The sequence below is a fragment of the Chelon labrosus genome (assembly GCF_963514085.1).
Source record: "Chelon labrosus genome assembly, chromosome: 11".
Classification (NCBI taxonomy): domain Eukaryota; kingdom Metazoa; phylum Chordata; class Actinopteri; order Mugiliformes; family Mugilidae; genus Chelon; species Chelon labrosus.
Window position 1 is genome coordinate 3,741,481 of NC_140344.1, and position 15,463 is coordinate 3,756,943.

General features: G+C 41.0%; 1 protein-coding gene across 1 annotated transcript in view; it reads left to right on the top strand.

Moving 5' to 3' along the window:
• LOC311495950 (voltage-dependent calcium channel subunit alpha-2/delta-4-like) overlaps nucleotides 1–15,463 on the top strand; it is a 62,500-nt gene that overhangs the window by 44,739 nt on the left and 2,298 nt on the right. Inside the window, exons 28-39 of the mRNA XM_084555633.1 lie at nucleotides 2,481–2,542; nucleotides 5,833–5,847; nucleotides 5,947–5,991; nucleotides 6,093–6,155; nucleotides 11,637–11,707; nucleotides 12,604–12,679; nucleotides 12,791–12,843; nucleotides 13,042–13,097; nucleotides 13,980–14,000; nucleotides 14,176–14,293; nucleotides 14,738–14,855; nucleotides 15,326–15,406. Of these exons, the coding sequence (XP_084411759.1) occupies nucleotides 2,481–2,542; nucleotides 5,833–5,847; nucleotides 5,947–5,991; nucleotides 6,093–6,155; nucleotides 11,637–11,707; nucleotides 12,604–12,679; nucleotides 12,791–12,843; nucleotides 13,042–13,097; nucleotides 13,980–14,000; nucleotides 14,176–14,293; nucleotides 14,738–14,855; nucleotides 15,326–15,406 (779 nt within the window). The remainder of the gene's footprint in view (nucleotides 1–2,480; nucleotides 2,543–5,832; nucleotides 5,848–5,946; nucleotides 5,992–6,092; nucleotides 6,156–11,636; nucleotides 11,708–12,603; nucleotides 12,680–12,790; nucleotides 12,844–13,041; nucleotides 13,098–13,979; nucleotides 14,001–14,175; nucleotides 14,294–14,737; nucleotides 14,856–15,325; nucleotides 15,407–15,463) is intronic.

The following is a 15,463-nucleotide window of genomic DNA, read 5'->3' on the forward strand; positions in this document are numbered from 1 at the left end:
TAAAAACCATTTTGTTCTTGCACTCAACACGCAGTTACATCACACAGAAGAAGTTAGGTGGCTAATTAAAATACATAAATAGTATACAGCTTTTACAAAGCAAGAGAGGATGTCCTGAGAGCATGCACGAATATTTGAGAGTTATGGTTGAGACGCTTGAATAAATGCGTCGGATGTGTTTTGTCCTGTCGCGGACTCGTCCTTGCAGACTGCAGCAGAAACAGTGCCGCTGCAGCGCTGAAGGGCGGCGATGAGGACGCTGCTGAGGGGAAAGCAGCACAAAACAACTGAGAAATGGAATCAAACAGCAGAGCAAAGCCGCATACCACTGAGTCTGCAGAGAGGCTATTTTAAAGGAAAGAAGAAGAGTGATGCCTTAAGAGGTTTAAAGGACCCAAGGGTCAGGACACTCCCTGAACATAAATGCAGAGTCACATTTCTTGCCTCTACTACAAGCCTGCTGCTACATATTGAGCTCAGAGGTAGTTTGACTCACTTAAATGACTCTTTAGCTCTGCAATAAAAAATGTTGACTACCCTTGGCACCAAGGGCAACACATTAGAGTAAGTGTTAAACTCATACTTGAATAGAGAGGGGGATATGAAAGAAAAGTATACATTCAACTCTCCTTTTCACCATCTGAACTTGGTTAAGTAATGAATTTGAACTGAAGATTCAGCTGATGTTTCTCTGTAGCTTCATCACTACCAGAGACAACCCTAACATTGTTTAAAGAAATATTTCCTTTCAGAAATGTTACAGTATGTTATGCACTGCAACATGTCTGACAAACACAATCCTTCCTAGTTGAGTTCTTTCAGAGGACAGACTAGTATATTTCTCCTTGGAGACAATGAAATGAAAATGGAACCATACAACAGCATTGCATGAAACAGCGTTACACGGACCGGCCCATAGTTAAACAGTCTGAGGTCAGTGAGTAAAAGATTAATTACAAGTTGTGGTCCAGATACTGAAGATACTGTACTGCTCAGTTGTCTCCACACACCCAATTATTAGGTTGTTCCTGTAGCCTTCGTATAATCCAGCTTTAAATGGGTGATGTTACATGAAACAAGTGCTACCCTAAAATTAAATGAATAAATACAATGTTTTGTTTTACAGATAAAGACAACTGTATGTATTAGGATTTACCTATTTATTTACGTACTTGAAAAATGATGGTAGGTCGGAGATGAGAAGTAGACGTATTCTCCCCACACTTTTTTTCTTCTCTTGTACAGCAGCACCAGATCGGAATCTGCAGCCACTGAAACACTCAATAACTACAAGCTCAATAACAAGCAATGACCACAAATAAAAGGTTTTACCGCTGTGCTACTTTTCCAATAATACCAGTACACAAGAGGCTTAACATGTCGCCTTGAATTACTCATCTCTGTCTGTGTGTGTATGTGTGTGGGAGGCTGCCAACCAGCTGCCTGTTTAAAAAAAAGTTTTCATTATTGAAGTGGCAAAAACAGTTCCAGGTGTTGTGTTGTTTTGACGTGATATTAGTCCTGCTGGTCCTGTTTCGGAGAGGTTTCTAACGGATGCTGCTGCGTCTAGATAGATAGATAGATGAAGCTTTATGGATGTGGAATTTTCCAAATAAAATGACAAAAGATGTCATGTCACAGGCAAAAGCTCAACATCCAATCAGTTGAAGATCCATGAAGCGTGGAAATAAAAGTACATTTCAGGGCAAATCTGTAATTTCTTCCCCACAAACCTGCCTAATAGAATGTACATTTACATCATTTGTGATAGAAGATATTCCAGTGAGTTTGATATAGTTTGTTAATGTAGAACATGTCAAAGACGCTAATATGGGCCTTAACTAAAATATGGCTACAGTCAGCACTGACAGGGACATTTCCATATACATTTATGTAGTTAGCTAAGGAAATTCTACAATGAGAAGTATTTGTGCATTTGTTTGAAGTATTTGCACATTTCCAATAAGAGCAGGCAAGTGCAATTACACCATAAGAAGAGCATGGAAGTGCACTACACTATAACTCTGTGTGCACTCAATTTCTAAGGAATGATTGGACAATGTTGTTCAGGGCAGGTTCAGCTTGCAGTCAGAGAGATGATTACAAACACTATACCCGCAACACAGCAGCACAGATTTGACTTGACACAGATCATCGGCCGTATCAACTGTTCACCATTCAGCTTGCTGCATACTAGAGTGTGATACTCTAGTAATGAAGCTGCTACAGTGCATTACTAAAGGGCGCGTCATTATCCAGTCTGCAGGGAGCGCGCACACCATCAGGCTCATCAGTGTTTACATCCCTTTATTAGTGCCAGGACACGACAAAGGTGATCCCAGGGTTGAATTGATTTCCTGCCCTTCTCCTTTCTCCACAAACACAGCAAAGCGTACAGCGCCGCTCTGCAGAGTCCATCTTATCCTGCGTCTGTCTTAATGCTCACTCTGTGTGTGTGTGTGTGTGTTTTCTATTTTTAGCCATCGGGTTGCAGATGTCCTTGGATTTGCTGGAAAAAAGGTTCTGGGCCATCGCCAAGCAGGTGACCTCGCTTTCCCACACACACACACACACACACACACACACACACACACATTGACAGATGTCATTTTATCCAAAGAGTTTCACTAACCGTAACCTTAACGGATCAAAGTCTTATTCATTAAATACAAGCCATAACACGTCCACATTAACACAAACCATGGAATGGTGGCCTGTGGATCTGTTTCTCACCTAAACTCAACAGGCTCTTTCCTTCATCATAAAACCATTTGCAGTTATTCAGTCTGAAACCTTAATTGTTTACATTCGTGTTAAAATTTCTGTCTGTTTAGTGTTTGTTGCCATTTTACAGCCTTTCTTGGGGCAGTAAGCCCACCTGTGGATTCTGCATCCTTATTTATGTGGAAATTGCAGATTCTCATACATTCAGCTTAACTCAATTTAAAAACAGGCCGAGCCAATAGACTATTGCATTCTCTCTATTCTCTAGGCCCAAGAAGAAACAAAACAGGAATTGACTCATAAACACTTTGTTCCATAGTGCTACAGTTTGCCTAAACTTTCACAGGGAACCTTTTAGTTTATGTAGTTCACCTTCAATAAAAATAAACTTTGGACACAAACTTAGTCCCCAGCTAATTTTGTGCATTTAATTGTTCAGCCACCCAGTACTAACTTACTTACTTCCAAATAAGTAATTACAGCAAGCATTGAAATTTTGTGCATGGTTCTTCTGTGGTGACCCTAAACTTGTGAAGTTGCACCTTTGATCACCATGTTATAAAGCCTTCAGTCGGGCCATTATTTCCAATGAGGAAGCAAAAGCAGCTGTGCTTTTGGTTAGCACTACACACATTTTCTGCCAGATTCTGCACGAACACAATGTCTTCGTCAGCATATGCCCAGTGGGAATTTGGCACTTACTGTAGATGGATGTCCTCGTGGTGACAGTTTAATTCTAGAGGAGAATGGAGAAAAAGTTCAGTTTGGACCTGTGTGAATTCAAGTTACGTATTTCTACTCTCTGATCTCTAACAGAAAAAATAAAACAGTCCTGATCTTTTTTTTGGAGGCGGAAAGCCAGGGAGGCCACCACACAGTTTGCTATCACATTAGCTGAGTAACCAAGTTTCCAGAGATGAAGTAGATTTTTGCTTTGGGACCATCCAGTAACAATCTTCGGGATTTAGAGGTCCTTCTTTTAATTTCCCTTTACATTCATCAGGGAACAGAAGTTATTAAGTGTAGGCATTTAATCCCTTCGACTTTTCATTAAGATTACAGTGGAATGCATGCAGAAAAAGGTCAATTAAGATTTGAAACAATTGAATTTTTCCCTCAGTAGACCACAGTAAAGACAGACATTTATGCCCTTCACTGTGCTCCCAAGATTTTGAGGGAACAATGAATGCTAAATGTGCATATGTAAATGCGGGTGTTGTAAGCATGTTTGGTGACATGATAACTGTAATCGTATGAGCACAATAGAATTAGTACGCAGCTCAAACAATAGCTGAGTGTGACCAAACTTGCTCAGAAACGCAAGGCCAGTGGGGTTAGTGAGTGCTACATGGGTTGCAAAGTGAATCCAGTGTCACGACTGATGTTAGAGTAGGTTCATGCTTCTGAAGTGATCCACAGGTTCTTTCCTCCAAGGGTCAGCGATGTCAAACTGATTTACTGCTAGACAAATCTTTACCACAGTTTTTTAAGCATGTTTCTTTGTGTCTTGGAAATTATTATAATGTTAAAGCTGGCTTGACTGAAACCCTCGACTAATGAAAGATGAGGCAAGCCTGACAAGATATGAGATGGCCTGAAATCAGCACTCTTTAGAGTAACAACATGGACCGTCCAGAGCAACGGGGAGTGTAGAAAAGAGGTGAACAGGCATGAGCAGGCAAGATGGAATGGGTGGATAGAAGAATAGTAGCAAGAATGAAAGGAAAGGTTTACAGGACAGTGGTGACACCAGCGATGTTGTATGGTTTAGAGACAGTGGCTTTGAGGAAAAGACAGGAGGAAGCAGAGCTGAAGATGTTGAGGTTTTCTCTGGGGGTGACCAAGATGGATAGGATCAGGAAAGAGTACATTAGAGAGAGGTCAGGTTGAGATGGTTTGGACATGTTCAGAGGAGGCATAGTGAATATATCGGTAGAAGGATGCTGAGCTGACAGACGGGAGGTCTAGAGGAAGACCAAGGAGGAGGTTTATGGACGGAGTCAAGGAGGACATGAAGGTAGTTGGAAGCAGGTGATTCGCTGTGGAGAGCATTGAAGGGAACAGCCAAAAGAAACAGAAGATGAACTTCCCTGGCCCCACTCTCAGGACAAATTATTCGTATTATTTTTTTCCATGCTCATCATAAGACTCAACTCAGAGTCCAGTGTCCTTGAGAAAGACACTGCCACTGTGACTGTAAAGCAGTTTGAGTACCAATAGGTAGAAAAACACTGTATACTGTAAATTAACCATAAAAACAAACCTGTCTTTCTATTTTCATCCACATAACAGTTTTCTGACTAGCAGAATTAGCCACTTTGCAGAATTTTTATCTTGATATAAAATGTTACCAAATACAACACAAGGTAGACCTATAAGATATGCACACTCATTCACACACACTCCCTGTCCACGGATCTTCGACCTTGTGAACGTCTCCTACAGTTCAGTGGAGCAGAGGCAGGGCTGCAGCTGAATGTGCGCAGATGTCTTGTAGAGGTTGATGGTGTAGATAACATTATTAATGGAAGCTGACAGCTATGACAGGCTGGATTAATGTATTTACAAGACCGCTTCACTGCCGACACTAAATCACCCAACTTACATATTTCCATCCATTTTCCACCCATTTACAGTAGAGTTTCATACGGCAGAAGTATACTTTAGTAAAAATTTTAATTCATTCTAAAAACCAGACTGCTTCTCTCTCGGGAGTCTATATATCAGCTTAAGTGCTCCCTACCCCCAAAACACGACGCAAAAATGGGTCATCTGTCATATTCTTATGACTTTGAAAACGGATCCCGCCAGGTAGGAACTGAATCTGTCAGTGCTTCTTCAGTGCACCTTAATACAAATAAAAGTGTGTAACAAAGCTCTTCATAGCACCACTAAACTATATTAAAATTTGTGAGAGTACACCTAAAAAGATAGAAACAAACACAACAACTTGAGTTTCCTCTGGGGTCTGACCACATGCAGTAGGAAGCATATTTAAAGTTGTTTTAATGTTAAAATATTTTTCTAATTGTATATTATTATATATTTGTTGTTGTGTCTGTTCAATCTATGCATCACTTTTTAACTCTCTGTGTTTCTCTTTTCCAGCCCAGTGACACAGATGTGAGTACACTCTCAATAATAGAGTTAATTAAAGCTGGTTTTATTTGTATATTTTGACAAATGCCTCTTAAATCTCCCTACGTTCTTTCTCTTTCACAGTGCACAAACATTGAGGGCGTGTGTCCTCTCAGCTGTGAGAGTGCTGTAAGTACCCAGCACTCAACACCACACATCAGCCCTTTATGTTAAAAAAAACAACAAAAAAAACAGATAGACACTTTTTCTTTCTGATTTTTTCTGCCCAGGATCTCAACTGTTTTCTTGTCGACAACAACGGCTTCATCCTGCTGTCCAAAGAGAGGAACGAGGTAAGAGCCATCACCTGACCTGACCTCGTTACCTCACCACTACAGTTTTAAAAAGGACGATCACGCTTTAGATACAGTATGTTCCCATGCATAAAGGCAGATGGAAGAATCTAAGTGAACTGATGGAGTTGTTTAACTTGCCATTTTTGTCTCTGCATTGTTGTGCGTTAACAATTCTCCTCTGCACTCTGTATCGCACATGGTGGAGTTCCGCCCTGATGCACACGCTCACACAGACACATGCTTCCACCAGCGGATAGTGGCCGCGCGTTTAAAAATATGTCGCATCACATGTCGAACAAACTGAGAAGAAATGTTCAGAAGTTCAAATAATTGTTCTGATTTGTCTGAAAGGAGGACAGTCAGTCTTTTTTTTAAGATGGAGTCCTCTAAGTCCTCACTTAATTAAACAGGACCTTTTGACCTCCTCAGTTGAATCTACTTCATTGTCAAGAAGCCAATTCTTCTGACAGTCGTGATGTGTTCTGGCATTATAGTCTTGGGCGTGCTGCCCATTTGTCAGACACGGAATGATTTCCCCAGTTTCGTGGCAGTTCTTTGGGTGATTTAATATGCTCATAAACAACATCTGGATGACTCACAGGATTTGAGGACAGTTTGGATCTTAATCTCTATGTGTGATGCATTAATAGGGAATATAGCAGCTGCTACACCTCCTTCATCGGGGGCGGAGCTTTCACAGAACAGAGTGAGCTGCCGGAAGCATGATAGATATGACCCCTGCAGTCTGAGGTCACACCGATCCACAGCTCTGCGATGTCTGAATATGTCTTTAACTCTATTTAAAGTCAGATTTTCAAGGGTTTTTTTTTTTGTGACCAAGAAAAAATATTCAGTTTGCTTCAAACTTCATGCGGCCTTGAAATGGAACTCGTGAGCTCATCTTTACAACATGGGAAGTCATTTACATGACTCGTATACTCCATGACTTTCGTGACTTTATCCAAAATATCCGCTAACAAGGTCATGAATACCACAAAAGGAGGTGCTCTTATCTACCAAAACATGTCCAATGCTTTACCTTCGTTCTTAAAACAAGCATTTTAAATAGTGCATCATGAACATCCATGTTTTCTGCTGATCAATTTACCTTAGACATATGCACCAATCAGCTGCAATATTATGACCACAGACAGGAGATGTGCATAACATTGACCAAACTTTTGGACCTGGCATTCATGTGGATGTTACTTAGACATGTAGCACCCACCTAGACCAGACCAGGCACCCCCACCCCATAGCAATGACACTCCTTGATGGCAGCAGCCATCCCCAGCTTTAGGAACAACTCAAAAAACATGAAGAACAGCACAAGGTGTTGACCTGGCCTCCAAATTCACTAAATGCCAAACTGATCAAGTATCTGTGGGATGATCCACAGAGGCCCCTCCCCTCAACCCATAGGACCCAAAGGCCCCCACTAACAACATTCTGTTGCCAGACACCACAGGACACCCTCAGAAGGCCCATGTCCATTCTCTGATGAGTCACAACTGTTTTGGAGGCACAAGGGAGACCTACACAATATGAGGAAGGTGGTCATAATGTTACGCATGATTGGTGTGTATATATATTTAATTTGATTGTTTTAATTGAATAACAATCGAATAAAAAATGAACTAATAACGGTTAGACCATTTGCACAGACATCATTTTGTATATCATTCTGAAGCGTGGAGGGATGTGCATACTGTGAGCCTGCTGTCCATCTGACAGCTGCTCGTTAGCTCTGGATTAAGTCAGCCCTTTAAGAGCCATATTACTGGGGATTAATCCTGAGCCCACCATGCCACCATAAATGCACATATGCACACATACTCGGCTGAGCAGCCACACCCAGTTCATGATCCTTCTCTCCTGCTCCGTTGAATGTTTATATCTATTTTTAAGTTGTTTAATCTCCCTCCTGAGCTTCAGCTTCACGTCAGCAGTCAAATCTGTGATCTTGGTGTGAGGGGCCAGTTTCAGTGACCATGAACAGCCTCTGCTGAGGCCAAATGAGGTTGGGTTGTCGCACGCTGTCTGTGTACAGCTGTCAGGGTTACAACGAATTCCAGTTTCATAGAGCAGTTCGGTGAATGTGAGTGTGCAGACACAGGTTGAGTAATCTCTTATGTCATAACACATAAAGCTGACCAGGCTGACGGCGAAGTGGGGAAGCAGAAGGGTTGGGCATTTGGACAAATCTCTTAGATACTGGCTGAGTACAACACCAGTTTTTTTTGTTGTTTTGTTTGAAGTGGCCATTTAATTTAGCTAATTTAATGGCCTGCTTCCTCGAGAATTAAGACAATTTAATGATGAACCCATTAAGCAAAATTCTAAATGTGTGCTGAGAGAAAGCAGCAGCTGGAGTTTAGCCATATTACACACATTCTTGCTGCACAGATTTCTTTTTTCTATCAAAGAGCTTAAAAGCAGCAGCAATTCATGAATCCACCCATTAGAGAACTATACCCAAAACTGGATATGCAGCTGTGTACTTGATAATTTCATATGCATATTGGCTGCTATCTGTGGTGTTTGTTGAGTTACAGGATACAAACAGAGACGCCCTTCATCTGACACCATCAGAGTCTTTTTCAAACAGTGCTGGGCAACTGTTCAGCCTGTCTTAGCAGCTTATTGATTATCAAGGATCTGATTTAGTGTCTTAAATTGAAGAAGAGGAGCAATAAAATTAATTAAAATGTTCCCATTGTGTAAGACCACTGATGTCAGCAGATAACGCGAAGGCAACTTTATTCAAATGTACAGCTGATTATAACGTAGGCTACTGCTTAAATAAAATACTGTGACCAAAGAATAATAATGCTGCTTCGGCCATGGCTACATACACACACACCCTCAAATACTGCCAATCACCAGATGTTGGACTAATAATGACCAATTTTAATACATTGCCTTTGGATCCATTCAGTATGGATGTACTGTTTAGTAAAGAGTCAGTAACCTGTCTTGAATGTAGCCTTAGTTTCTACTCCACATTAGACAAGGTTCAGTTTTGGTCATGTTAAGTGATGGTGCCAGTAGCTACTTCCAAAATGTTGCCATCATTGGTGGTTTGTTGATTCTGGGCTCCTGTAGAAACACGGTGGCACAACAGGACTCACCCCATGGAAGAGGATTAGCTCCCTTACAAACAAACGTGACACAATATGTGTGTAGTTATACACTGCTGAAAACATAATGCTATACTCAATAATATATTGCTTTATTTATATATATATATATATATATATATATAATGGATCCATCTAAATCCAGCATACTGAAACACACTGTCATATCCTAGACAGAGGACTAAACTGGAGACTTACAACGTTTTTTGAGGTCAGAGGTGTTTTAGTGTTAATAAGAATAAGTTTAGCAAATGCTATGAGACTGAATGTTTGGTCCAACCAGTGCAATATCTGATCAATAATCACTTAGGCACAACAAAGCCACCAAACATTTTCATTTCTTTTTCTTTTAAATGATTCTTCTTGTTTTTCAAAAGTACAGGAGGTGAGATATAAAAACCAGAAGTACTGGCGGCATTACTGAAGCGTGATTAAGAGGAGCTACGGCCTCTACGCACAGCAGCAAAATATTGTGGTGTAGGGTAAACTTAAAAAAAGAATCATTTGCTGTAAAGCTCATTTTTCATTATTTGCATTTCTATTGCGTTCCCAGTGGCCTTACTAAGCAGATATTATGATGAAGTGCTTCCTCGATGTTTTGCTGAGCTCTGGGCTTTTTGAGGGTGCTTGTGGAAATGCCTAGAGTCCTCCCCGGTGCCGAAGCCGCTGTGGTGTGAAGGTGCAGCTCATAGTGCATTGCAGGGCAGGGTAAATATTTAATCAGGAGAGAAATTAAGTCAGTGCTGACTAAAAGAAATAGGTCAGCAAGAGGAAGTGTAGAGGGTGACCAAGCAAAACAGAAGGCTTGTTACTGGCGGTGTGCACGGGAAATGCCATCCATGGTCCTGCCTGGGAACCTGTTGCAGAAAGAAAACAAACTTTTTTACTTTTACTAAAAGGTTGTGTTCTCTGTACAGTGACGATTTTAAAACATCAGTAAGACAGGGCAAAGCTTTTAAATCCAACCTCTGCTTTGAACTAAACGCTAACATTTGCACCTTGCAGGAAGAATCACTTGTGTTTACTACCCATGCAACCCATGCAAGTGCACAGAGGATTTTGGAAATTTGGTTGCAGGCTGCAGATTAATTTTCTGAAACAGGCCCGTCTTATGGGCGGACGTTTCACTTTCTTCTGGTTTAAATATATGGTGCTGCTGCTGCTGCTGCTGCTGCTGCTGCTGCTTCTGTCTTGCTCAGATTAAGATTTATTGACTATGTTATATCAGCCTTAGCAGTTCTTTCCAGGTGGTTTTGTGGTCCAGATTATACTGAGTCAATTTCCTCGTTGAATTCTTTAGAGACTGTAATGAGAGCTTGCTCTCTTTGCTGCTGTGCGTCAGCAGAGCTCCTGCTACTTGTGCAGCTTTGATTTTATGTTTAGTCCAATGTGTTTACCCTCCGCATCAACTGCTGCTGTCAGGAAAACGTAGGGTCAAGTTTCAGTGTAAGCAGCCTCTACCTTCTAACATTCAGCAACCTGTGAATCCTCAGAGGCTGCTGAGAGAATCCCATCCAGACTAAGATGAAGTGTCGGCAGAGAACAGCTTGTAAAACGTGAATAGAGCCACTGAGACAAAATGCTCTGAATAATTCAGACTCTGCTGCTGCTACTGCTGCTGCTGAGGGCCAGAGAGAACCGACACACTGCAGACCCTCACAGACAGGAATGACTTTAAGTCTCTAAAATCTTTCTTTACATCTACATGCTGCGTCTAAAATCTAATAACATTAACATAATAGAATTTTATTTTAGTAGAATCGAGGGACCATTCCTCCCAAATTGAATAGACTGCAGTGAGAATAATGTTATTTACTGCTGAATTTCAGTTTCAGGAGCTGGACATATATTACTAGGGAGCCAGGATTTGGTTAGACTGTAGAATTTTAGCCTAAGAACTCGAAGTAGTACTCTGGCTTTGTCAAGTCCATAAACCCACCTACCATAATCGATAAAACTTGCTTTTCTATTTGTTTAATCCACATCCAAGCAGACATGATTTAGATTCAATGGGTTTAGAGGGAGTTACATGATATTTCTTTACTATTTCTTGCCAAATGTCATTGTGTCCATCTGCCCAGTAATTCTGTGCACTTCCAATATCTCTGGTTGAGACTGCTCTCCCAGAAAAATCACATTGTGACTGTATCCGCTGGTGACTGTGGTAATTAAGACAGGAACAAAAGAGGAGGTCAGGGTGGATGGACGGGTTAGCAAAAATACTGAACTGGTGTTCATTTCCTTTTACATTCGAATGTTACTTTTAACCATGACTGTTCTTCTGTTCATTTTGCTGAATTGTAACAACAAATATCTACCTTCACATTGTCTTTTCCAGGTTGGACGTTTCTTTGGCGAGGTCGATGGGTCGGTCATGGCATCGCTGATCAAGATGGGAATGTTTAAAAAGTATTGGACAAATTTACTTTTGATTTTAAAACAATATCAGAGTTTACACCAAAAAAAAGTTGGGCGTTGGAACTGTTTTGGTGTAGCCAGGAATGCTAGCAGTCTCTTCTCTGCTACTGACTGGCTTTCTAGCTAGATTTCTAGGTAGTGTTACCTTGTGATAGGTGGAAGTGTTAGGTGTTGAATCTCTATAGACCCTTTTACGGCCTATGTCACGATTACATCACGGCGGCTAGCTGGAGGCAAAAACCACAGTGGCTACCGTTACTAAAATGTCATCTTGCTGTGTTGTGGGGTGCCAGAATTGGTGAAGTGTGGTTAATAGCTCCGAACTGAAATTTTATTGTATACCAGCTGCCACTCTCTAAAGATCATCAAAAAGATCGTAGAAACCTGTGGTTCAACACAATAAAATGAGAGGATTAGACCTCGGTTTTTCTATCAAGCGTCCGACCGTTGCACAGAAGCTAATCCAGTTCCGTCTATTAATGTCAACTTTTTCAAGTAACACTGTCGGTCCTGGGGAGTGAGTGACAGTACACATTCAGACAGAAACAAGCTGACAAGCTGCTAGTCTGTGTGGATACTGTGGATTGTTTTGCCTCCAGCTAAGCCCCACCCACAGAAAAGCATCATTGTGTTTACTAACACAAAAGTTCTATATGCACACCAACCCTGATCTGTTCTATAGTGTGTCCATTTAACTTTAACCAGTAATTCTTGCTTCCAAACATTATACATGTACATACGCTATGTTTCCAACCAAACTGCCCTACTGCAACTTTAGTTAAGAAAACATTTTGATCTTACGCCGGGTGTGCTGCTGCACTTGAGAAAAGCAAAAATATCCCATGATGTCTGCTTATGTCACTGATTTAACCTGTTTTTTTCTGCAGAGTGTCATTGTTTGACTACCAGGCAATGTGTAAGAACAGCCACCATCACGCCAGCAGTGCTCGACCTCTGCTCAGTGTGAGTCTCATCACTGCTGCTGTTAACAGGGATTTAGCTACTATTAAGTAGTTCTGACAGGTTTTTCCCAAATCCTAAAAAAAAAACATGTGTTTTGATCTTTCCCTGCAGCCGTTTTTCAGCATTGTGGCTTTGCTAAGATGGCTCTTCTCCAACGCACTCATGTAAGTGTCAACTAAGGATTTTTATTTAGTAGTGAAGTGTCGTGGTGATAGGAGTACTCACACTTATTTAATCAAAAGTATATATGAATAGTGATTATTTCATTATGTGTGAGTTCATTTCATTAGTGTGTTCCTCAGTAGGAGTTGTATGTTGCATGCTCTATTTGTCTCTAACAAGGTGTTTGTGTCTCCTGTAAGGTTCCTGCTGGACTTCAACCTCTGCGGTCTCTGGCACTCTGATTATTTTGTGGATGGTAAGGTGTTGTGCTGATGCTGTCAGAGGTTTCTCTGTCTTTTTACTGTAAAATGATACTCTTGTAAAGAAATGTTAAGCTACGCTAGTTAGCAGAATAGCTCCACGAAGTTGATCAGTGCACCACTGTCGTCCAGACTGAAATACCCTCACAGCTATAAAAAGGTTCATACATGTTCACAGGATTAACAATAATACCTTTGGTGATCCCTGATTTTCTACCCTATGGTCAAAAGTTTTAATACCCCTGGTGTAGGCGACAGCTGCAGCTGGAGGTATGACTTAAGGAGTCCAAGTTAACTAGAATGTGGAGGTCAGGGGTCAATGTGGCAATCAACATAATTCAAAATTATGACAAACTTTCACACAATTGTGCTTGGATAACAACCAGGGAGCCTCCTGTTCACCTGGTAGACCACTGCAAGCTCTCTGTTTTTGCTAATGCTTCGTGTGATTGTTGATGCACATATGTGATGAGGCTCACTATCAGTCCAGGAAATCATGTGTTTATACAACGTCAATTTAAATTTAAACTGCAACTAGACTGGATGGTAGAGGCGGAAAACTATGTCATATCATGTGTGTCAAGAGTTCACAGAACACAGGGGATGAAGAGGCTTTGAAACATGTACTGAACAACAGCAGAACAGAATACAGAAGATCAATGGAGCTGTGAAACGATTAAAAAGATTAGATCAGTCAGAGGAGCTGTGAACAGACAAACACATGTAGCTTTTGTTTTTCATTCATCATCCACAATGTCACTGCTTTATGTCTCATGTCAACGGCTGCCTCATCCTCATCGTCATCTCTCCATCATCACCCTCACATCACATCGCCTTGCCCTCTGTGTCGTCACTGTGTTCCATCTTCATCCATTCAGCCAAAGCTGGCTATCACACAAGTAAGTAATCTATGGCCTGTATGCGTGTTTGGCTGCATTTATAAAAATGTTCTGGCAGAGATAGAAATGTGATAAAAATTGGCATGATCATCTGTTTGTGTACTTGATAAGTACACAAACAGTAGAAGAACTATTTGTCGCAAGTGTAGCAATCTTGTGTGTGTGTGTTTCTCAGGTCATAAGCAGAAGAAGGTCGATTTGCTGCAGCCCTGCGACACGGCGTATCCCGGCTTCATGTACGACCCGTCCGTGAGAGAGGCCAACAGTCTCATTAAGTGTGGACGCTGCCAGAAGTATGACACACTTAACACATTCATCAACCTATAAACTAATACAGAGCTGCTTTTTTCAAAGAAGACTTCTATATTCAGGTTTCAGTGTTTTGCCGGCCAAACAGGAATATGGGCTAAAAACTATTCTCAGAGTTAGTTTTCATTTAGACTCCTGTTCATTCTGTGTTTATGTCAGAGTAATGCATTACTTACTGTGATTAATCGAATCAAACATGAATGAAAAACCAAAATAAGAGACATGTCATGACTGAATAGATGACAATTAATTAAAACTGGGCTTGATTGTCAGTTGATAGTATTCAGAGGTTACTGTGATATTTATATATATTTTCTTTACTGGCTATTAAGCAGCAGCTAAACTTCTCTTGAAATGATTTCTAACAAGTGACTGTAAACTGACTGGTTGTGGATTGTTTAGTGACTGGCTGAAACTTGTTGTTTCAGGATGTTTGTGGTGCAGCAGATTCCCGACAGTAACTTGGTGATGGTTGTGACCCAGGCCGACTGTGACTGCTCTCGTCAGTACGGACCCATCCTACTGGAGCCCAAAGAGATTAAATATATCCTTCCCTTACTCAACAAGGATGCCCCCTGCTGGGCAGACAGGCCCACTGCAGGGAGGCAGCACCATCACACTTGTTAAAATATCACATTTGTGCTGAGTTCTTACAGATGGCAGTGGTGCATTCGGATACCCCATTCTGCACAGATAACTCATTTAACTCCACAAACAAGGATGAAGGAAGTTGTTATTATAATCAGTCCAGACTTGTTACATTTATTTGGCCCCAAATGGCTTGCTATACTTCAGAAACAAACTGTACTTCTGATAAATTTCTGTTTAGTCTGTTTGTGTTTGGACAATTTTACTTTTGTTTGGATGAAAACAATAGTTTGTAGATATGTTCCTTGAAGGTAAGGTTTTCTGGGAAGGGGGTTTTGTCATTAGAAGTAGCATCACAGTTTCTCAAATAATGCCAGCTCCAAGTTCTCAGCAGCAAACAGCATATCTTCTTTAACATCTGTGAACATAACGCCACGGTGAAGTGCAACAGGATGAAATCTCAGAAGGTGCGACGACGTCCGGAGTCCTGCCACTCCTACCACCCAAAGGTCAGAGCCAAGTCTCCCTACTATCAATAGACTTTCAGATAACTCTTTGAACACATT